The following is a 24,323-nucleotide window of genomic DNA, read 5'->3' as shown; positions in this document are numbered from 1 at the left end:
TTCGCTTCTTGATAGTCGCGGACAATGTACAGGAATGGGTGAGGGATACGATGAGGGAGTCTACTGTCAATGGTTTCCAGGTGCATCAGCAAATTCACACATTACTATTTTGCATACTATTCATGCTATTTATGTCCTATTCACACCAAAATAGTCAGAAAAGAAATAATAGTCTTTTTAGTAGGTTCATTTACTATCCACACTATTTTTCGTACTATTTTTCAATTATTTATGCTATTTTCCCACTATTACTACTATCTGACTTGTCATCAACTGCAACTTTCTTAGCACTTATTCTCACTATTTTTACTTTTGTTCAGCTCACATAAAACACGATGCATTCATGATAAAGCAGTGCGGTGCTGAAACATTAAATGAGCATAGGCCTACAACAATCCAAAATGAGGGTGACTCAAGTAAGCACAAAAAAAGACACAATTAATTCAATGATTGTAGTTGGCAATGAGCAACTCAGGGCAGAAGGGGAGAGAGAATGAGAGCACATCCAAATCATGGGATCCTATCAATGACTTGTTAGTAGTGTGCATAAATAACAATGTGACTTACAAAGAGTGGCAATTAAATCATTGATGTCATCCTCCCCACATTGAAAGCTCCCTCCCTCTAACATGCAATCTATACTGTATGGAATGAGCATAGTTGCTCCCATAATGATGTTTTGGAGCACAGCATTGTCATGCTTAGTGGTGGCTATAGCATATTGCCTGGTGCAGGGGCCACAATTCTGCTCAGAGAATGCTGAAACAGCTGACAACTCCCTCCTGGTCACCTTGTTCACCTTGAGTGGGATCTTGATAGCTGCCTTTCTGAAGGATGTGTGCTTAGTGTCAATTTGCAGTTCACCAGTTTTGAGCAGGGGAAGAGTACAGTGCAACTAAAGAGAATAAGTTAGCTGACTGTCTAGGGCTAAAATGCAATACACTACCATGGCACAGGTAAGGGCTAGTGTGCCTTTGATGCCTGTATTTTTCAGTTCCCTGATCTTCAGTTTTGGGACATCAGGAGAATCACCACAGGGCCACAGATGTGTGTGGCCAAGGAGGTATAATACAAAGTATGACTGGAAAATGTTCTCTGGTTTGTGAGAATCTTGGTCTGAATATAAAAATGCGAAGCCTTCCAACAGCTTAGAACAGAGTTCCTGGGCCTGAGTAAGAGACAGCATGCCAATTTCTGGATCTGAGACAAGGAAGTGAGTGATAAGAGTGATTGCAGTGGATCCAAAGTTGCTGTGCCACTGGCAGAGTCATTGACATGCCTGTCCAAGGAAGCATGAGTCAAGTAGCAAGGTAAATAATACTAACAATACAATATTAAAGACTGCCATCCCAGGACAAATGTCATTCAGGTCCTCAAAGTCTGGAGCAATGGTCAGGATAATGATTCGCAGTGACTGTATGAGTTCTTCATCTGAGATTGTCCAAGGGTCAGCTAAGCTTCCAGTGCACACAAGGAAAGCAGGCATAATTTCTTTCACCCACATCTTGCCCATCATCAGCACAGAAGGCAGATCTTGGCTTCAGTAACAAGAGTGTTTGCTGGCCTTGCCTGTGGTCCTCATTGAAGGTGCTTGACTTGCTGTAGTGCTCCTCTGTCCTGATTCTTGGTCCACATCCCTGTCAACCTTTGATTTCTTTGGTTCATCTACTCCATTATCGGTCTGTGACTCCAAAAGAGTTAATGTACAGTTCAAATAGATAAAAAAATGTACCATCACAACACACAATTCCTTAGCAGGCAACATACAAGACTTCAAATTGTGATCCTCAATGTCAAAGTATTCATCATCGAAGTCCTCAACCTTGGATGAGGTAACATAGTCAGCATTGTCATGATCTGAATACTTGTGCTTTGAGCTGGTCTGCACCTCTGCAAAAATGAGCTGATTGAATTCATTGTTGCTCTCTATATCGTTAGCCATGCTCATGACTACCTAAAAGCAATATAATGCAATGGTCAATTTGCATCAAGAGACATACCTTGAATTTTTCATGACCTACAACCTTGACAGAGAAAGCTGGTTGGTCTTCTAATTCCTCTTCATCCATGCAGTGGGTTGGCACAGGCATCTTTCCCTGATTGAAGATGTTGAAGATGACTGATCCTACTTGATAATGTAGCATGTACCTGGTATGCTAGGCTTGTATTGGAGTTGACAGTGGTAGTAGCTCCACTTGTCAAAGAAGGGACAGAAGTTGGTAGTCTGTTGGATCGTGGCATCAGCCTAGTTGGGATGTCCTTGACCCAATGATGGACCTGGCAGTCCAAGTTGGTGTTTGGGTTGTCTCAGGTACTGAGAGCATTCCAGGTGAGGTTCAGCCAAAACAAAGTTGACTCAGTAAGTAGCAGCATCTGGCATCAAACAGTTGAAAATAAGAATGTATGTCTGCTGGGAGGTTTCATTGGATCCACATGTTGATGCCACATTTGCCAGCAGATCAATGTCAGCAACTGCACCTTGCCTTCTCAGCATGTGGCTAGCTGTTCTCCCACTCTGTGGCTTGTTGCTTGTATAGTCCACAATAGCAGGAGCAGTTACCTGGTGAGTGTTGACTTCCATATCAGCAACTTCAGCTGATATCTTATCAGTGTCTGTGATTGGATGACATAACCAAAACATCCTCACCTTCACCACAAGGTTGGATGACTATATTTCCTGGTTTTCCTTGAAGGCTGACAGGCCCCTGTCTTGGTCTGACTGACTTCGCTTTAGCAGCAACTTGGATTGCCTGTCTGGTCTCCATCACAACAGGAGGGCCAATTTCCTGGCCAGGATCTCTACTGGCAGGCACCTGTCTCAGTCTGACTGGCTTCACTTTGGCAGTGCCTTGGATAACCTGCCTGACCTCCATGGCAGTCTCCATCTCCCTGACTCAGGCATGAGCCTGCTGGATAGCAGCCACTGAGCATCAATAGCTTCCTGCATGCACAAGTCATCAGCCTTCTTCTGGGCTGGGGTATGCCATTGAGTCTGTGCTTTGAGAATGATCCTCCCTGGATGCAGGTTGGCCTTTTCTTGTTGTGGTCAAATATTAGAAGAAGCTGACATAATACTTGTTGTGCATGGGTGGAGATGAAGACAGCACAAGGTGAGTTTGAACCTGTCATTTTTTATGCAAGAAAATTTCCTTGCAAACAAATGCACTACAGAGTCTCTTTCCTTGCAAACAAATACACAAAGTTCCACCTAACTTAGGTTTCTGACCATTTACTAATCATGCAAGGGTCCCTAAATGTGTTCATTTACCATCAAAATGTTGCCATGCAGAGGCAGCACCTGAAGCTCTCAACAGACAAAATTCAGCACTCTCTGTCTTCCTTGTGACATGCCAGGCTGCAACTGTTGGTTCAAAAACCAGGCAGGGCTCACTCAGCACAAGCACAGCCATCTGCACCTTGACCGCTTTCAAGGGTCCCAGGGTTACTCCAAACAGCACCACAGTTTAAATGCCATACCCCCAGTAGCCAAACACATTCTAGATTATGATGATGGTCCACATGACTTCAACTGCAGCACAACATTGGATCAGGAACCAGATGGAATGATTGCAAAATTCATTGGTCCTGGCAACAAGGTTTACCACAATTATCATGCAGGTCTTAATGGTAAGCCTATGCACACATTATCCTACCTCTACTCATACAATTTATTACAGCATGAAGGTGTGACTCCCAGGGCCATTTTCTACCAGATGATGCTCCACTGCCACTTCATATACAGGGATCACTGGATGATTGGGCTCCATACCACAATTGATTAGAATTTGAACTTGCCAAGTTTCTTTTCAAACATGCAGAAATGCCAGTGAACCAAATGGACACATTGCTTGAAATCTGGGCTACCTTGTTGCTTGAGTTAGGCAGCAATCCACTATTCACCAACCACACAGACCTCTATCATGTGATAGACAGCATGTCTGTTGGTGCAGTCAAGTGGGAAAACTTCAAAATCACTTACAAGTGCAAGCAGGATGTACAGGATGAACCAGATGAACAGGATGAAGTGATTGAACTGGGCAGTCAGGATGGTCAGGATGGCCAAGATGGCCAAGATGAACCCAAGGCCCCTTGGATGTTTGACATCTATGATGTATGGTATTGAGACCCCTGTTGAGTTATCCACAACCTCCTTGGTTGCACTGACTTTAAGGATCAAATGGACTTCATGCCATACCAGGAGTTTGATGCCACAAGTGATCAGAGGTGTTGGGAGGATTTTATGTCAGGTGACTGGGCCTGGGACAAAGCAGTATGTACTGGGTTTGTCTCGATGTAGGTCCTACCAATCTCATACTTCTAGGACAAGATTATCAGCAGTAACCCATTGGCAGCCAGAGCAACATTGGTTCCCATCATCCTTGGCAGTGACAAGACCACTGTTTCTGTTGCAACTGGGCAAATGGATTACTACCTGCTGTCACACACCAAAGGTGTTTGGTGAGGTGGACATGGATACAGCTGATGAATGGAGATGAAGACCATAGCCCTCATGTGAAGAAGGACAGCCAGGAATGTCAGCAGTCATCCCTCACACAAGAACAAGTCATCAGTGCCAGCGAACAAGAAAGGGAGTGAGTTAAGTGCTGGCTAAAATTCTTAAGTGCCTGTGTACAGCATTCTGGTTTTTGACATATCTCTGCCATTTCTGCAGATACTGAGACCATTCCCACACTTGCTTGTAGTGCTCAGCCACGCAATCTTACCTTCCAAAATTGGAAAGGATTTGCACACTCCACACATTTCTACAGCACTCCCTCCAAAAGATGCTCATTTTGCTAAATTCTTCTGATATGGCCACCTCTACATCAATCATTTTGCTTGTCCCCTTTGCTAGGGACCATGGCTACATATATCTACCAGGAGTTCCTACCAGCTTCCATCCTGAAGCATCCTGGTACATCCCACCCTTGTCTGTGCCCTCTCAGCCCATCCAGCTTGGACAGCATGTTCTTTTTGTCAGTATGACCTCTAGGAGGATGTTCTTTGGTCGCCTCAGGTCTGTCATTTGCTTGGAAAGGTCTTATGTGGTCATTTCAGTCTCTCCAGTCCAAGAAGCATATGGATCCTTCCTCCCTGCTCCCTGCAATGTCTTCATACTGGTCTTGTCCATCATTCTTCCAAGATTGTGACAGCTACAGTATAATCTACTGTTCTCCACTCTCCCTGATCGCATCCATGATGAGTATGATGTACATCTTGCCTCCTTGTTGCAAGATACAGCAGAAGACACTCCCCCTTCATCCTCTCTTCCAACAGAGCCTCATTCATGAAGTTTTTATTTGCTTCACTGAGAGGATGGTTTGGGGGGGAAGGCTGCAATCCCCTATGCTCCTGTCACCCCACAGACCCCCAAAGCTGGACCCCTGTTGACATCTGACTCACCCTGTCCACTTTTGGATGTACTATATCAGCATCAGATCAGCGCTGCCTCTCTGTCATCCCACCTTGGCCTAGAAGCAATCTCTTTGAGATGTGACATGCACAGCCTCCCCCTAATGTGATTCCAGTGCACTTTCCCAGTTCCTGACATCACTTGACTCATACTTTGACATTCTGACTGTCTTTGACTCACCTATTGCCAATACTTACCAATCTTTTGACTTTGCTTACTGATTCTTCACTTTTTGGCTTGCTAATCCTTACCAATGCTTACCAATGCTTTCCAAGATGATTACCCATCACTTACATTCCTTACTCATCAGTTACCAATCACTTACCAAGTGTTTGCACCTTGTTTTCCAAGGGCAACACCCCTGTACTGTATATAAATCACTGTACTTAGATAGAAAAAAAAAAGAAGACATCAGAGAGCCCCTCTTGCTTGCATTTTATCATCACTCAGTAATTCATTCAGCAGCTTCAATAGTTGAGACTTTATTAAGGGTCTAACTATCATCTACTTTGCTTATCCTTGTCTATCATCAATATACTTCACTCCAAGCCCTCCCTGAGCTTGGTGCAGCTTAGGACATTGAATTAAGCCACCATCCATCCTTCTGTAGGCTGACAGCAGTCTACCCTATTGCTTTCTATTGCATTCTTGCTCCCTCTTTGTCAGGAGCACCCCCACCCCTCAGCACTCGTCCTTGAGTGTTGTAGCTTGCAAAAAACCACCCAAATCAAAGGTTCTACCATCGAGGTACTGCATAGGCACACCACCACTCGCTCTTTTTGTCTTTTGTGTTGGTTTTGGTTGGTTTTCACCACTGAACCACACTTTGACTCACAACAGGGGCCTTCATTCCTCCACAGAGAGGAACAACATATATGTTTGTGACACATGCCATGGAGGCCACTCACATCACTGGGTGCATAGAACATTGAGGATGCAGAGTTGTAAACACAGACAGATCCATCATAAAAGGGATATTCACCCAAGGGGACATCTTCTGGATCATGATTGTCATGCTGAAGCTGCAATTGAAGAAAATGGCACAAGATATTGAGGAGCTGGGGTATGTTGAGTTCAGTTGCTAGGTCCCTCATATTCCTCACACACATACATTCTATGATCAACAGATTAGAATTCATATGCATGAAGCTATGAGCAAAGGCATATGGTAGGTCCAGGCCAACAATACATGGACCTCAACTGACATAGGAGAGTCATCCATATCACCTGCATCTTCTTCAAAACTTGCTGTGGGTTCATCAGCACTGTCTTCACAGTCCTGATTGTTTGATATGTCATGGTCAGTCTCATTATGAGTCTCATTACAATATTGTTCTAGAATACAGTCAGCATCAAGAACAATGTCTAAGAAAAATGCTCAACCTAGAGTTCCAAGCACATGTGACAGGCAAGTCCCTCTCAACATGCCACATTTTTCAAAGTCTGCACATGCTGCAGCAAATTTGTCAAGCCTCTGGTTGATTGCAAGCATCTGTCTGAGAGCCTGAAAGCAGTTAGTATGCTGATAAGGTCACTTGACTGCTTTGATATGCTTGGACTCAGTAATTGATGAACAGAGCCCATTCAGTGTGCTGAACTGGTGTATAAGATAGGGATAATGCTTCATAGCATGTTGCCAGGGTTATGAAAATGTAGTGATTACTTGGGCATTCTGGAAGACTTCACAATACAAGTGGAAGTGTGCAAGTGCATCCTCAATCATGGTAAGCATTGGTTTGGTGATAACATTTTGGTGGACAAGGTAGCAAAACTCAAGAAAGGCATGAAATGTGTGGATGACATCCTCTGGGACATAGCCTTCAATGGCTGCAATATATACCTGTAGAGGACCAGTCAATCATCATACACCATTTAAAAAGGATTAGAGAACCTTCATGAGGCCTTTGGAGTCATCACCAGTCCATTGTTTAAAGTGTCAGCCTTGAGGGAAACATTGCAGCCCAGTAAACAGGGTGACAGCTGCGATCCTGGAAATCAATGAGGTCAGTCAGTGCATGATAACAGAGGTCAGCCAACACACCTTCAATCAATATTGTCCAGTATTTTTTCTGCAGCACCCTTTCCATGAATATGGATGAGATACCTTTCCACCCAGTCAACCAGGTGATCTTTGAATCCACCCTTGATGAGTTGATGAAGAATGTCCAGAGAAAGCATTCTCTGGATGTCTGCGCATGGAAACCCACTTGTAAATGGCTGTTCTCGATCAGTCATGAAAAAAGAAGCAAGTATATTGTACATACCACTATATCTCTGTCAATTCCATACCCTTCCCAAAGTGTCTGAGGGTCCAACTCCCTGATGATCAATTCAGTGTGCTTGCAGTGATGCCAGAGTGCATCTTTGTCAAGGTTCTCCCAGTGTGTGAGACATTTCAGACACCAATTACACATGATGCACAACAAGAGGACCTGTTCTTCATAGTCAGCTATGTAAGCTGTGAGTGCATAGATGACATGTCGGTAGTACTGATCACTGAATAGTACTGTTTCTGGAACTGTCATTGCAGGACCAAGTGACCAAAGAACATGTGCCAGTGACGAATGAAAGAGCTGCTTCTTGAATTTACAGAACACTTGTGTATTAGCATGCTCCCTAGTCACTATTGGGCTATCAGCAGTGGTACAAAGTAATAGAATTTGAAGTGCTTACTCTTCAGCATTGCAAGGAATCCAATGAGCACTACTGCATCGCATTGTGCACATTTCCAATGGAAAAATAGATTGGGTAGTAATCCATTTGCCTAGTTGCAACAGAAACAGTGGTCTTGTCACTGCCAAGGATGATGGGAACCAATGTTGCTCTGGCTGCCAATGGGTTACTGCTGATAATCTTGTCCTAGAAGTATGAGATTGGTAGGACCTACATCGAGACAAACCCAGTACATACTGCTTTGTCCCAGGCCCAGTCACCTGACATAAAATCCTCCCAACACCTCTGATCACTTGTGGCATCAAACTCCTGGTATGGCATGAAGTCCATTTGATCCTTAAAGTCAGTGCAACCAAGGAGGTTGTGGATAACTCAACAGGGGTCTCAATACCATACATCATAGATGTCAAACATCCAAGGGGCCTTGGGTTCATCTTGGCCATCTTGGCCATCCTGACCATCCTGACTGCCCAGTTCAATCACTTCATCCTGTTCATCTGGTTCATCCTGTACATCCTGCTTGCACTTGTAAGTGATTTTGAAGTTTTCCCACTTGACTGCACCAACAGACATGCTGTCTATCACATGATAGAGGTCTGTGTGGTTGGTGAATAGTGGATTGCTGCCTAACTCAAGCAACAAGGTAGCCCAGATTTCAAGCAATGTGTCCATTTGGTTCACTGGCATTTCTGCATGTTTGAAAAGAAACTTGGCAAGTTCAAATTCTAATCAATTGTGGTATGGAGCCCAATCATCCAGTGATCCCTGTATATGAAGTGGCAGTGGAGCATCATCTGGTAGAAAATGGCCCTGGGAGTCACACCTTCATGCTGTAATAAATTGTATGAGTAGAGGTAGGATAATGTGTGCATAGGCTTACCATTAAGACCTGCATGATAATTGTGGTAAACCTTGTTGCCAGGACCAATGAATTTTGCAATCATTCCATCTGGTTCCTGATCCAATGTTGTGCTGCAGTTGAAGTCATGTGGACCATCATCATAATCTAGAATGTGTTTGGCTACTGGGGGTATGGCATTTAAACTGTGGTGCTGTTTGGAGTAACCCTGGGACCCTTGAAAGCGGTCAAGGTGCAGATGGCTGTGCTTGTGCTGAGTGAGCCCTGCCTGGTTTTTGAACCAACAGTTGCAGCCTGGCATGTCACAAGGAAGACAGAGAGTGCTGAATTTTGTCTGTTGAGAGCTTCAGGTGCTGCCTCTGCATGGCAACATTTTGATGGTAAATGAACACATTTAGGGACCCTTGCATGATTAGTAAATGGTCAGAAACCTAAGTTAGGTGGAACTTTGTGTATTTGTTTGCAAGGAAAGAGACTCTGTAGTGCATTTGTTTGCAAGGAAATTTTCTTGCATAAAAAATGACAGGTTCAAACTCACCTTGTGCTGTCTTCATCTCCACCCATGCACAACAAGTATTATGTCAGCTTCTTCTAATATTTGACCACAACAAGAAAAGGCCAACCTGCATCCAGGGAGGATCATTCTCAAAGCACAGACTCAATGGCATACCCCAGCCCAGAAGAAGGCTGATGACTTGTGCATGCAGGAAGCTATTGATGCTCAGTGGCTGCTATCCAGCAGGCTCATGCCTGAGTCAGGGAGATGGAGACTGCCATGGAGGTCAGGCAGGTTATCCAAGGCACTGCCAAAGTGAAGCCAGTCAGACTGAGACAGGTGCCTGCCAGTAGAGATCCTGGCCAGGAAATTGGCCCTCCTGTTGTGATGGAGACCAGACAGGCAATCCAAGTTGCTGCTAAAGCGAAGTCAGTCAGACCAAGACAGGGGCCTGTCAGCCTTCAAGGAAAACCAGGAAATATAGTCATCCAACCTTGTGGTGAAGGTGAGGATGTTTTGGTTATGTCATCCAATCACAGACACTGATAAGATATCAGCTGAAGTTGCTGATATGGAAGTCAACACTCACCAGGTAACTGCTCCTGCTATTGTGGACTATACAAGCAACAAGCCACAGAGTGGGAGAACAGCTAGCCACATGCTGAGAAGGCAAGGTGCAGTTGCTGACATTGATCTGCTGGCAAATGTGGCATCAACATGTGGATCCAATGAAACCTCCCAGCAGACATACATTCTTATTTTCAACTGTTTGATGCCAGATGCTGCTACTTACTGAGTCAACTTTGTTTTGGCTGAACCTCACCTGGAATGCTCTCAGTACCTGAGACAACCCAAACACCAACTTGGACTGCCAGGTCCATCATTGGGTCAAGGACATCCCAACTAGGCTGATGCCACGATCCAACAGACTACCAACTTCTGTCCCTTCTTTGACAAGTGGAGCTACTACCACTGTCAACTCCAATACAAGCCTAGCATACCAGGTACATGCTACATTATCAAGTAGGATCAGTCATCTTCAACATCTTCAATCAGGGAAAGATGCCTGTGCCAACCCACTGCATGGATGAAGAGGAATTAGAAGACCAACCAGCTTTCTCTGTCAAGGTTGTAGGTCATGAAAAATTCAAGGTATGTCTCTTGATGCAAATTGACCATTGCATTATATTGCTTTTAGGTAGTCATGAGCATGGCTAACGATATAGAGAGCAACAATGAATTCAATCAGCTCATTTTTGCAGAGGTGCAGACCAGCTCAAAGCACAAGTATTCAGATCATGACAATGCTGACTATGTTACCTCATCCAAGGTTGAGGACTTCGATGATGAATACTTTGACATTGAGGATCACAATTTGAAGTCTTGTATGTTGCCTGCTAAGGAATTGTGTGTTGTGATGGTACATTTTTTTATCTATTTGAACTGTACATTAACTCTTTTGGAGTCACAGACCGATAATGGAGTAGATGAACCAAAGAAATCAAAGGTTGACAGGGATGTGGACCAAGAATCAGGACAGAGGAGCACTACAGCAAGTCAAGCACCTTCAATGAGGACCACAGGCAAGGCCAGCAAACACTCTTGTTACTGAAGCCAAGATCTGCCTTCTGTGCTGATGATGGGCAAGATGTGGGTGAAAGAAATTATGCCTGCTTTCCTTGTGTGCACTGGAAGCTTAGCTGACCCTTGGACAATCTCAGATGAAGAACTCATACAGTCACTGCGAATCATTATCCTGACCATTGCTCCAGACTTTGAGGACCTGAATGACATTTGTCCTGGGATGGCAGTCTTTAATATTGTATTGTTAGTATTATTTACCTTGCTACTTGACTCATGCTTCCTTGGACAGGCATGTCAATGACTCTGCCAGTGGCACAGCAACTTTGGATCCACTGCAATCACTCTTATCACTCACTTCCTTGTCTCAGATCCAGAAATTGGCATGCTGTCTCTTACTCAGGCCCAGGAACTCTGTTCTAAGCTGTTGGAAGGCTTCGCATTTTTATATTCAGACCAAGATTCTCACAAACCAGAGAACATTTTCCAGTCATACTTTGTATTATACCTCCTTGGCCACACACATCTGTGGCCCTGTGGTGATTCTCCTGATGTCCCAAAACTGAAGATCAGGGAACTGAAAAATACAGGCATCAAAGGCACACTAGCCCTTACCTGTGCCATGGTAGTGTATTGCATTTTAGCCCTAGACAGTCAGCTAACTTATTCTCTTTAGTTGCACTGTACTCTTCCCCTGCTCAAAACTGGTGAACTGCAAATTGACACTAAGCACACATCCTTCAGAAAGGCAGCTATCAAGATCCCACTCAAGGTGAACAAGGTGACCAGGAGGGAGTTGTCAGCTGTTTCAGCATTCTCTGAGCAGAATTGTGGCCCCTGCACCAGGCAATATGCTATAGCCACCACTAAGCATGACAATGCTGTGCTCCAAAACATCATTATGGGAGCAACTATGCTCATTCCATACAGTATAGATTGCATGTTAGAGGGAGGGAGCTTTCAATGTGGGGAGGATGACATCAATGATTTAATTGCCACTCTTTGTAAGTCACATTGTTATTTATGCACACTACTAACAAGTCATTGATAGGATCCCATGATTTGGATGTGCTCTCATTCTCTCTCCCCTTCTGCCCTGAGTTGCTCATTGCCAACTACAATCATTGAATTAATTGTGTCTTTTTTTGTGCTTACTTGAGTCACCCTCATTTTGGATTGTTGTAGGCCTATGCTCATTTAATGTTTCAGCACCGCACTGCTTTATCATGAATGCATCGTGTTTTATGTGAGCTGAACAAAAGTAAAAATAGTGAGAATAAGTGCTAAGAAAGTTGCAGTTGATGACAAGTCAGATAGTAGTAATAGTGGGAAAATAGCATAAATAATTGAAAAATAGTACGAAAAATAGTGTGGATAGTAAATGAACCTACTAAAAAGACTATTATTTCTTTTCTGACTATTTTGGTGTGAATAGGACATAAATAGCATGAATAGTATGCAAAATAGTAATGTGTGAATTTGCTGATGATACCCAATGACAGGTTTCAGGTAGACAAGCTGTGTAGCCATGCATCGGAGTTTGCGACGAGGGAATGCCTGACAGATCGACGACGACACACATGGAGTGTACCAAGTGGCATGAGTTCATGCACTGAGCCTGAGCACTTGTTTTTGTCTTTTGTTTTCATGACATTTTACTTATGAGTCTACAGTGCTAAGATATGTGACACAGTGTGGAACCACTTCGAAATCGTTACTTCAGTCAGCTTCATGGCAACTACTGCAGCTTGGTTCAGTGCGCGACTGCAGAAGTCTGAAGGAGAAGAAGATGATGCAAGTTTGAGAAGATGGGAGGGTGTGTGGCACACACAAAGCATCCGAGTTACACAGAGCGAGCATAGCAGCCCGACATCCAGTTTTTACTTTGAGCCACTTTACTTATGACTGCCTTATTCTAGAATATGCGAAGGACCACGAGGTACAGGCGAAGTTTTAAGTTGCCTCGATGCAGATCAACTGCCAGATAAACAAAGTAGCACTTGACAAGTTCGAAGCGACATGAATTCACACCCAGAGCCCAAGCGCTCTTCGTTTCCTTTCATTTTTGTGACAAGTTACTTACGAATGTACTACTGAGTTGCAAAGACAAGCATCAACTATGAAAGCTTCTTGGGGCCAGTGTCAAATGAAGCAGAAGCTGAGTCCCTCAAAGATGGAGGGGAGAACCTCGCATGCCATGGAAGGTTGCTATGGGAGTGATATGTAGAGCTGGGATGAGCATGACAGGGTGTGGACCCAAGGATGGCATTGGTGTTGTGCTGGAACACATTCCAATGGTGCCAGGATGGCCTGCATGATGGCCCCATGGCATTGGGGATGTGCTGGAACACATGGACCTGGTGCCAGTGCCAGCTCACAATACATTGGTGCTGGGACATCCTCCATGATGGCCCCATGGCAGTGGCAATGTGCCAGAACATGTGGCATTGGTGCCAGCATGGCTTCCATGGCATTAGCATTGTGCTCGTTCACATTAAATCAGTGCTGGCCGGGATGGCCTCCATGGCATTGGTCCTGGGTTGGTGTTGGCCTGGCTCACATTGCATTGGTCCTGGGACACCTTGAATGGCATTTGTATTGGGTCTGCCCTTGTGGAATCGATGCCAGGACAGCCAGCATAGCATTGGTGTTGTGCCAGCCTGCATGGCATTGGTAATGGGCCTGTTCATATTGCATTGGTGTTGGCCTGGCTCACATGGCATTTGTCCCAGGATGGCCTGCATGGCATTGGTGGTGGGCTGGCCCACATGGCAGTGTTGCTGGGATGGCTAGCATGGCATTGGTGTTGGGCCAGCTTGCATGACAGTGTTGCCAGGGGTGAACTCAGGGGCTGAGCCCATCCATACCTTCTGGGGACACCCAACTCTGGGCTTACCTGGGACTACTCATATTGCAGTGGCTACACCCTAATCCCACAGCTGGCTTGTACCCCATGATGACAATTCTAACCTCTGCCCAGCCATTCTCCACAGTGACTCCTACTCTTGGGCTCAGCTGTATGCTATGGTGACATGCATTTATTGGGCTCTCCCATAGTCCATGATGACACTTACTCCCCAGCCTGCTTGTAACTGACAATGACAATTCAAATCACAGCTGCACCATTCCTCATGACAACATTTCCTCTCAGGCTCAGCTGTACTACATGGTGACACTCATCAGTTGGGCTCTCCCATACTACAAGGTGACAATAGGTTCATGGCTCTCATGTAACACACATGCACAAGCCATACATGGGCTCAACCTCTGCTGACCATCTCATATGGCCTAACCAGGTGCATGGGCTCCACTAAAGTCTACACCAAGATTGACCTCTGCCATGCCTATCATCTAGTCCACATTGCAGATGGAGATGAATGGAAAATGGCTTTCTGCACTCATTATGGTTCTTACGAGTGGCAGGTAATGCCATTCAGTCTGACTAACATGCCTGTGGCTTTCCAGCAATTCATTAATAACATCTTTGCAGACATGCTCAATGTCTGTGTTGTGGTGTACCTCAATGACATCCTAGTTTATTTGCAGGATGTGGAGTTGCATTGTGAACATGTAAAAGAGGTACTCCACTGCCTTTGAAAGCATGGTCTTTATGCCAAGCCAGAGAAGTGTGAGTTGCACTTCGACTCCATCAAGTACCTTGGTTATGTTCTTTCTCCCTCCAGTCTCACCATGTCCACTGAGGAGGTTCAGGCAGTCTGCGACTGGCCTGAACCATGGAAGGTGCAAGACATCCAGTCTTTCCTTGGCTTTGCAAACTTCTACAGATGATTCATTAATAACTACTCTGACATCATTGTCCCACTCACTTGCCTCACATGAAAGGGTGCTCCTTGGAACTTTTCCAAGGAGTGTCACTCCACCTTCCTCCACCTGAGGGATGCCTTCAGCTCCACTCCTGTCCTCACACACTGGGTTCCTGACACTCTGCTTACAGTTGAAACTGACACCTCTGACTATTCCATTGCTGGCATTTTGTTGATCACCTGCTCCAATGGTGAACTCTGCCCAGTCACTTTCTACTCCCACACCATGACTGCACCAGAACTCAACTATGATACCCATGACAAGGAGCTGTTGGCTATCTTCAAGGCCTTCTGCCATTGGTGGCATTACCTAGAAGGTTCTGCCTTACCTGTCAATGTGGTGATGGACCACAAAAACCTTGAGTATTTCTCCACCTCTAAGGTCCTCACTCACCAACAGGCCCACTGGTCAGAGTACCTTTCACAGTTTAACCTTTCCATCCACTTCTGACCTGGTCACCTGGGAGCCAAACCCAACACACTTACATGCTGTTGGGATGTCTACCCAAAAGGGGGGGATAGGGACTATGCACAGGTAAATCCTCACAATCTCCACCCTATGTTTACACAGGAGCAACTCATGTCATCCCTCCATACCACTACCCTCATGGCACCTGTGCTCTGTGCTGCCATGGTCTTTGATATTGAGTGCTTGCACTCCAACATCATCTCTGCCCTACCATCTGACCCTGTCTCTGCCAGCCATCTTCCAACTCTGACTAAGCCTCAGTGGTCCCTGGACTCTGATGGTCTACTCTGCCTTGACAGTCACATCTTTGTCCCTGACATTGATGACCTCCACCTTTGAGTGCTTTGATTCAAGCATGACCATCCTCTAGCAGGCCATTTCAGGCAAAACTGCACCCTAGAACTTGTCCACAGGGACTATGTGTGGCCTAACCTCTGCTCCAATGTGAAAGAATATGTCAGGTCCTGCACTGCCTGTGGATGGAACAAAACTCTGCAGCACTGCCCCTATTGTCTACTGAAGCAACTCCCCATCCCAGAGAGACCTTGGAACTGCATCTCCATGGACTTCATTGAACACCTCCCCAACTCTGATGGCTACTCCACCATCCTTGTGGTGGTGGACCACCTCTCAAAACAAGCAGTGTTCATCCCCACCCATGACTCCATCACCTCCACCAAACTCGCTAAGCTCTTCCTTACCCATGTCTTGTCCAAGCATGGAGTACCAGCTAATGTCACCTCTGACAGAGGTCCTGAGTTTGTCTCACACTTCTTCCACTCTCTAGGAAAGGCCCTGGATATGCATCTTCACTTCACTTTGGGTTACCACCCAGAAGGTGATGGCCAGACCAAGCAAATGAACCAGACCCTCAAGCAGTACCTTCATATCTACTGTAACTACCAACAAGCCAATTGGGCCAAGCTGTTACCTCTAGCAGAGTTCACTTTCAACAATGCACCAAGTGCAACAACTGGAGTTTCTCCCTTCTTCACTAACAAGGGATATCATCCAAACCTGTCTGTGGTCCCTGACCAGAACTTCACCTCTCCAGGGGCTCACAACTATGTCATTGAGCTCTCCACCCTTCATGACTTCCTCCACTCTGAAATGTCTGCTGCTCAGCAGCACTACCAGGGTCCAGCAGATGCCAAACACATACCTCCACCTGAGTTCAAGGTCAGAGAACAGGCCTACATCAAAGCCAAGTATTTCCACTCCACTCGTCCTTCAGAAAAACTCTCTGAAAGGTACTTGGGCCCATTCACCATCTTGGCCAGGCCAGGTACACACTCTGTCACCCTTAAGCTCCCTGACTCTATGTGCTCTGTACATCTGATCTTCCATGTCTCACAACTGGAAGCCACAGCAGCTAACCCTTTCCCAAATTGACAACAACCTCCGCCTCCTCCAGTAGATGTCAATGGTGACCTTGAGTATGAAGTGTCAGAGATACTCAACTCTAAGGTGGACCACTGTCACTGCCACTGTCAACTCTTGTATCTAGTCTGTTGGGCTGGTTATGAGAACACCGACAAAGAAACCTCTTGGTTACCCTCTGGGCAGTGTTAACATTGTACACCATGCTGCTTGACCTGAAACAAATAAAATCATCAAAAAAAAAAAAGAAAATATAGGTCAGCTCCACCTAACTCACAGTACTCTGCTACTCACCTCTGCATGGCCTCATCCCACCTGGCCTGGGCCCTCTGCCTCTGTCTCTCTGCCTCTTCCTCTGCCACCTTCTTCTTCCAAGCTTCCTCCTCCATCACCCTCCTCCTCTGGGCCTCCTCTTCTGCTCTCTTCCTTTGCTCTGCCTCCAGTTGCTCCTCTTCCACCCTCTGCCTCTTGGCCTCCTCATGCTTGGCCTTGCACTCTGTCTCATGATCTCTCTCTCTCCACTTGGTCTCCTCTCATTGGCATGCCTTCTCCACAGACTTCTCCCACTCAGTGTCAGTGGAGTTGTTGGTAAGGACAACCAGTTCATCATCCACAACTTGGGAGTAGTTGCAGACATGACTGGGGGTTGGCTGGGGGGTTTTGCTCTGGCACTGGGAGGACATGATGATGGGGAGAAAGGATGAAGGATCAGTACCCTAACACGTGTTTTTAAGTGGTTCTTCAGACTCTGACAGAGCTCTGCTGCAGCTAAAGCCATTGTCCTCAAGGCATCAAGTTGGTTTCAAATGATCAACTTGTGTTGATCTCATCTCATACATGTGGCCTTCAGGGGTTCAGGCCCTAAGGGGGGGGCACTGTCATGACTGTGTGTTCATCCTAGGTCCTCACTCACTCTGCACCCCTTTTCCACTGGTCATTCACTCACTCCACACCAACTCCACCTGTCCCCTGACATTTACAAGTCATCTCCACTCTGACTGCTGTTGGACTTATACTGCTCTCCTGTTGGACCACATGGGTCATCCCCTGAGGAGTCGTGTGACTACCCTTTGGACTTCTCCCTGACAGTGTGTGGTCAGGTGCTCTGCAGCATGTGCACTGCATGGTCCAACACCTGGACTGTTTCCTTTTTGGGATGTTCTGTGTTACCCATTCATATGTCCTCCATCTACCCTTCATTCATCATTGAGGAAGTTTTACTTGAAATTTTATGAGTCTCCATATGTCAGTTCTGATTCCAATTACTGTACCTCCATAGTGGTATAAAAGCATGTACTGTACTCCACTGTTCTTCAGTATGAATATTGACTTAGTTCCTACTCCCTCTGTCTCCATCTTCTGTCTGTCAGAGTTACCTCCATCTGTCCATCTGTGCTCTCCCTCTGAAATACAAGGGCTGAGATTGTGCAAGGGGGTAGTGCACAAGCTAAACCCAATGCCCTCACTCCACTTCACCTTTACCTCAGTGGACTTCATTCCTGCCAACACTCTGCCAGTCAGAGTTTGGTTCTTTCTGTCAGACTGGCTTCCAAACCTCTCCCCAGACCTCACCCAGCATTGGAGTAGGCCTGCACTTGACAAGTGTCAAGTTTGATGTGTACCTCAAGCCTGACAGTTCCCTTGGATTTTGGGGTGCAAATGGCCTGGTGAATTGACTACACACAAGGTGGGCAGCTGGTGTGTCAACAAAGCATGGACATTCACCTGAAGCACTTCCAATTCTTCTGCTTGTAATTCACAACAACATTCTAGATTATGATGGCAAGTTGATGTTGTGCAGTCAGGTTGTTGTGTAGGTGTCTTGGAAGTTGTGAGAACTGGCAGAGAAACAACTTGTATCCAGTCACATTAGTGGTTGGATACATCATTGAACAACATGTCATGAAAGAACTTCTAGCTGACATGGGGGTACCATGGACAGCAGAGGATGAAGAGATCTCAGACTTGGACCTGGACCTGGAGCCTGGAGAGGCCATGACCATGAATCCTGTTGTTGCAAAGATCAATTTATGGAAGCTACACCTAGCCCCTAAGCAACAGGCTTGAACTCCTTGAATCTTATGTTTGCTTGCTGTTACAATCTCTAATAGCACTCATGCTAATATCAATATCCTTTAGACTATCTTCTCCATATCCATGTGGGTTATGACTCCTGTGCTATCTTTGTGCTCACATGGTGGGAGTTTGTCAGAAGTGTGCTGTGGGTTTTGATGGAGACCCCAAGGACATTTGCTGGTGTTTGTTGCATCATTGGGCTTGCCAATTGGGCTGATTCTGAATGGGTATTCTATAGTCCCCAAATGGAACTTCTGAACCCATCTCAAAAGTTTGTGGCATTCAATGATCATGCTCAGAGTGTTGGATTTGGAACCACACCTGTCTGCACATTGGGATCTACCCACCAAAGTCTGCAATATCTAAAATGCTCAACATTGTCTATTAGGGAAGCCACACCTTGGTCACTGTTGTCACCACAGGTCACTTGAGGAAGGATGACACTGTCCCTGTCCTTTTGGTGGTGCAAGCTGGAACAGCAGATGTCTTTGACATTGGTGTTCCATTCTCTAATCTGATCAGAGCATTCAAGACACTAACCCTCTGAGTCTATTCATGCCAAATCTCTGAAGGGAACACATTAGGTCATTCCTCAAAATGGAGTTAGCTACCTTTCAGTTCTGGTACTTCTAACAAGTGAGTCAAGTTTAAGACTTGATGAGGCTATTCATGCACAGTAACAGGTGCAGGTTATTATATCCCTATCCTTGCAAACTGCCAAGACATACAGACAGGGGACATGTGATGCTGGTGCTAACAGATTGATTGTGGAGGACGTCCTGCCTGAAGAGGCATCTGGTTTCACAGGAATTGCACAGAAGCTGGGTGATTGTAAGTCACTGAATCTGTGGCCCAAAGCAAACTCATTGATGGCCTAAAGCCTTGTCCCTCATGTGGCACTGTTGATATCCCTAGGCTGGCTTCCTGTCTCATATAAAATTTTGCTGTTATTCAAGCTTGACATTACCTGAGTATGCATGTCACCTCTCTCAGATGGGGACCACTTAGCCTTCCATTAAAGGGTTGGTGGACAGCAAACTTCTTGACACCATCATTTGTATCTGAAATTCACTTTGGTGCTGTCATTATCAAGAGTCACATAGTCTCCATGTGTGGGCTGGTCCAGTTCCTTAGAGCTTGTACAGAAACTGTAGTTCAGTTGAGGTTCACACAGTTCCCTTGTTTAACAAGTGGTGTACAAGTTCAGCACAAGGCTCAGCAGCATGTGAGGGATTGAACATGCTGCCTGATCATCTGAATGTGCACCATGCCCTGCTGCAGCAAATCTTGGTCCTTCTCCAGACACTTCTGGCCTTGTTGGCCGAGCTGATTGGTTCCAGCATACACAGAGACCTGATACCATACCACACCTCCAGACTCTCCAGAGAAATGTGGGTCCAGGAAGTCTTGACTGGTCATCTTGATCATATCTGCTGTGAGCTTGGTATGAGCAAGGAGGTTTTTGTTGAGCTTGTTGAGGAGCTTTGAGGTATTGGTCATAAAAACTCAAAGTTTGTTACCCTGGAAGAACAGCTCATGATTTTCCTGTATACATGTGTGACTGGCCTGTCAATCAGGCACATTAGCAAATGATTTCAGTGATCAAATGATACAATATCTCGGTGAGTGCAATACAAAATCCATGTGACAATTCACATATTTGTGTACAGATACTTCAAGAAATTGTTCTTTATATTTTCAGACCCACCACTCTATTCCATCTATGTACAGTTTCCAACTGGTGAAGCCATCCATCCAAAAATATGCCACAATCCCAAGTTTTGGCCATACTTTCAGGATGTGATCAGTGCAATTGATGGCTGCCACATTCCTGTATCCCCCCCCCCACAATCATACAATCAAACTATCGCAATCACAAAGGATTCCTCTCACAGAATGGGCTTTTTATCTGTGACTTCAGTCTGAGGTTCATCTTGATGTTGACAGGGTGGGAAGGGTCTGTGATGGATGCTCATGTATATGGTGATGCAACATCTGCCAATCTCCACATCCCCACTGGAAAATACCTTCTTGCTGATGCTGGCTACCTCTCACATCAAGAGCTGCTTGTCCCCTACTGAGGTGTTCAGTATCCTCTTGCAGAATGGGGCCATGCCAACACCCAGTATGTTTTCCTTTTTCCATTCCTTTTTCCATTTTCTTGTTTCCCATCAGACTGACAAATAAAGAGGAACTCTTTAACTTGTGGCACACATCTGCACAGAATGTGATAGGATGTATTTTCAGTGTTTTGAAGCACCAGTTTCAAATACTGCTCCTGGCACCAGAATACAACATCAACATACAGGCATGAATTCCTGCAGCCCTTTGTGCATTGCACAATTTCATCTATACCCATGATCAGAGTGGGGAGGGCACAGGCAACCTCACAGCTGATGAAGATGAAGAAGGCAAAGGTGCTTCTGTTCATCTCCAAGCTATGGGACATGCAACAGGTGTAGAGGAAGACTTATTCATACACAGGATGTGGGATGACATAGTGACAGATATGTGGAACTATCAGTTTGTCTTGGCAGAGTGAGTGCAGAGCGGTGACATGGATGTGGAATCAGATGTAGAATCAGATTTCTTCAAAGATGAAGTGGCAGATTTTGTTTAGTGTAGTTACTCCATCTTGTACTTCCACTGAATCAACTTACATACAAGCTCTTAGGAAGTCAAGGATGTTGGAAAAGATTCAACATTTACAGATGCTCCTAGCCATTTCAATATGCTGGAATCTCTTAGCTCTTACATAGACAATGGGCTGATTGCCTTGACCAGCACATTTGAGAAATGGTGGAGGAAAAGTGACTGATGACTGTGGACAGCTTGATTGATGAGGTGAGCAATGAAAGTTGTCAAAGAATGACAAACAGTCTGTCCAGCATGACATCAACGATTCAAAACAGGCAGGAAAGAATTGTGACTTACTTTGTCATTATGCTTGAATGCACATTGAAACTGGCTTATGAGCTGGGTTAAGATGAGCTCTCCCACTTGAGGAAGTTTTGTGTTGATAATGGCCACCAGAGCAGCAAAAACAGGTGTAAAGGGTAAGCTGGATGCCTGTGCTTTCATGATGCTGTGGGAAAATGGTCCTCAACCTCATATGAGGTTTTCTGAGAATGGTTCAGGAATGACCTGCTTGATGTCAGTGACATTGACTTGGTTAATGATACCAGTGATTGATTTGTGCAGCATGTCCCAGGATGACTGTAATCTTGACTTGACTGAATGTGGAGATGAAAAGTTGGTGGCCAGACAAGGATGATTATGTCAGCAACTAGTTGTCCATATGGCTACAGTGGCTCAAAGGTGGTTACTCACTGCTCATGCGCACCACTTGCCTGGCCACCGACTTTTCATTTCAGCATTTATGATAGTAAAATAATCTACTATGATTTTATTTGAAGTAAGTCTCGAGATGCGAGGCATGGAAGCATTGGAAGGGGGGGAGGTAGCACGTGATTAGTAAGCAGCCACCAAGTGCAGAAAAGATAGTATGAGGTGTAGTACTTCAGATCACAATAGCACACTGGAGAATTACATATAATTTTTGTACTGTCCTCTAGGTAATACACAGGGCTCGAAGAATATGAATTTTTGTGAAGAAATATGCAGTACTTGGATCACAATCTTGGTTATATGTGTAAAATCAGCCTATGTTTTTTTTTTTTTTTCAGACTTACATAGCAGTAGAACTATTCTAATTTTTATACAAGAACCTGAATCTAATTTACCCGGTTCTGAATCTGCAAAAATACTGGCAATCTGACTTGAATTGATTGAGATGTTCAGATTCTAAAATTTAGCCACTACATGTGTGTGATTTTGTTCGTTTAGCTGCACCCTCAGTTTTGAAAACAGCCATAATTTGAACAAGGTCTCGAAACACTATACATTGCAACAAACCGAAGTTACATTGTAAGATGCTACATCTCTATGTACAATGACTACATAGGTATGATTTTGTGGACAAGGCGATCTTTAACATGAGTAATGAATTGATGAGAATGCACAAGTGGTTTGTTCAGGTTCATTATATGTGAAAACATATGCCTCTTATGATCCACACCAACCTGGCCAAATTGCAATCCTTTGAAGTGATCAATAGCTTCGTCCAAATGCCATGGGTTCCTTCCATCAAGGAGGAGTCACCCCATACTGTTCCACCACACTACAGCCCAATCCTCAGCACACTCTTTGTGATCCTGACAGCTGCTAGAATGCACAATGGGGGAAAATTCTGCAGTGACCATGTGGATGTACTCATCCAAATGGGACCTGACATAGACATATGCAATGTAAGTATCCATCACCATCCAGACACAGTGAGACTTCTTAATCTTCATCAGTGGGACTTTGCAAAGCCTAGTGAAACCTCTTTCGAAGATGGCCTGAATCTTGTACTCAATGCCTAGATAAATGAGTTCAGAAGGATGGAAGAAGTATGCTCTCTTGATGATGCAAAAGGTGACGAAGCTGAGCATATGGGTGCTGCATTGGAAATGGTGGACAAATTCCAGCAAGTTCTTGAGGTCATCCAAGGAATATTTGGTGGAAGGACAGGGACTAGAATGAGTGAATTCAGTAAGGGTCACCATCAGGGGAGTGCTCAGAGACTTACCACATGAACTTGAATTCAATGAACAAGTCAAAAGTTTGTGCAGTCAAATTTTTGCCACCAAGAATACTCAGTTGCCCATCAACCTTCCCCTCCTGGCTGTCTGGTGTATATTGGCCAAGCAAAAAGATGTCAGTGAAGAGTTTGGACTCATTCACCAAGATGTCATGATTGAGTTTGTACAGTGTATTCTCAACCCAGAAGATGAACATGCCATTTTTGAAATAAAATTCAGGATGGCAGGTGACTGTCACTGGCACTGATTCAGTCATGATTAAGGCGAAACAGCTGATGGAACAGTAAGGGAAAATTATATATGTTATTGTTTATTTGTTGCCTTGTGTTCTCATACATCCCACATACTGTTACATTGCATTCTGGGGTTTCAGCTTCAAGCTCAAAGACCCATCCCATCGATGGTGACATTGCTTCCCAGTTCCATCCCTCAGCTGCCTGCAAGTACCACACTGTGGCCAGATAACCTCATCGTGGCAGTTGATTTGCTCTCCAACATCTATTGGCATGCTTTCCAAGTGTGGACCCAAGAGGACAACAATATAATTCACCTTGAGTGTCATCTCAGCCTTCTGGAAGGAAATGCAATACATCTCCTTACAGTGATTGAAGAAGACCATGTGGGCACTGACCTGTCCAAGTGGCTCTCAGATGCCACTGAGCTAGTTGGGAAGCTGTATGCAGTGATTGCATGGTATCAAGACAGCATGAGGACTTGGTGAGCAAACTTAAAAAAAGGGTTCCCAACACTATCAGCCTAACATACACATTCTTCATGCTTAGTGTTGATGAGAATGTAGAAATGCTAAAGCTGGTAGCAGAAGTTCACACTGGTTTACAAGGATGGCCAAGGAAGGTCATTGACATCGACATTATCAAGGAGGTTGTTTCAAACTCAAGACACATTCAT

The 24,323-nt window shown here is 44.9% G+C and overlaps 5 protein-coding genes across 5 annotated transcripts; 3 read left to right on the top strand and 2 right to left on the bottom strand.

Annotated features, from left to right (window-relative positions):
* Positions 1–229: 229 nt before the first annotated feature.
* F5J12DRAFT_787282 (uncharacterized protein) lies at positions 230–2,873 on the bottom strand (the record flags this gene model as incomplete). The annotated part of the gene is made up of 9 exons (XM_051743617.1): positions 230–300; positions 568–895; positions 947–1,250; positions 1,326–1,431; positions 1,768–1,954; positions 2,001–2,096; positions 2,149–2,277; positions 2,561–2,595; positions 2,648–2,873. 9 exons carry the CDS (start codon positions 2,871–2,873, stop codon positions 230–232), a joined length of 1,482 nt encoding a protein of 493 aa, XP_051594447.1.
* A 905-nt stretch (positions 2,874–3,778) lies between these two features.
* Positions 3,779–4,462, top strand: F5J12DRAFT_728880 (uncharacterized protein; the record flags this gene model as incomplete). Its single annotated transcript, XM_051741920.1, has 3 exons — positions 3,779–4,049; positions 4,137–4,270; positions 4,322–4,462. Coding segments are annotated over 3 exons (546 nt in total), but the record flags the coding sequence as incomplete, so codon positions are not given.
* Positions 4,463–4,874: 412 nt separating this feature from the next.
* On the bottom strand, positions 4,875–8,773 carry F5J12DRAFT_907839 (uncharacterized protein; the record flags this gene model as incomplete). The annotated part of the gene is made up of 11 exons (XM_051748983.1): positions 4,875–4,927; positions 6,249–6,511; positions 6,598–6,682; positions 6,797–6,917; positions 6,954–7,034; positions 7,077–7,240; positions 7,492–7,630; positions 7,678–8,044; positions 8,121–8,272; positions 8,324–8,457; positions 8,545–8,773. The coding sequence occupies 11 exons, from the start codon at positions 8,771–8,773 to the stop codon at positions 4,875–4,877; spliced, it is 1,788 nt and encodes a 595-aa protein (XP_051594445.1).
* Positions 8,774–9,720: 947 nt separating this feature from the next.
* On the top strand, positions 9,721–13,289 carry F5J12DRAFT_973834 (uncharacterized protein; the record flags this gene model as incomplete). Its single annotated transcript, XM_051750137.1, has 12 exons — positions 9,721–9,946; positions 9,999–10,033; positions 10,370–10,445; positions 10,469–10,593; positions 10,640–10,826; positions 11,163–11,268; positions 11,344–11,647; positions 11,699–12,026; positions 12,208–12,268; positions 12,696–12,838; positions 12,942–12,961; positions 13,129–13,289. 12 exons carry the CDS (start codon positions 9,721–9,723, stop codon positions 13,240–13,242), a joined length of 1,725 nt encoding a protein of 574 aa, XP_051594444.1. The 3' UTR covers positions 13,243–13,289.
* Positions 13,290–21,793: 8,504 nt separating this feature from the next.
* On the top strand, positions 21,794–23,408 carry F5J12DRAFT_787278 (uncharacterized protein; the record flags this gene model as incomplete). Its single annotated transcript, XM_051743616.1, has 6 exons — positions 21,794–21,827; positions 22,188–22,245; positions 22,618–22,698; positions 22,736–22,798; positions 22,889–23,078; positions 23,196–23,408. The coding sequence occupies 6 exons, from the start codon at positions 21,794–21,796 to the stop codon at positions 23,406–23,408; spliced, it is 639 nt and encodes a 212-aa protein (XP_051594443.1).
* Positions 23,409–24,323: the final 915 nt, after the last annotated feature.

Source organism: Pisolithus orientalis (assembly GCF_024613125.1).
Source record: "Pisolithus orientalis strain OTSU chromosome Unknown F5J12scaffold_97, whole genome shotgun sequence".
Lineage (NCBI taxonomy): Eukaryota > Fungi > Basidiomycota > Agaricomycetes > Boletales > Pisolithaceae > Pisolithus > Pisolithus orientalis.
Note: the sequence above shows the minus strand (reverse complement) of the source record. Positions and strands in the feature narration are given on the sequence as shown.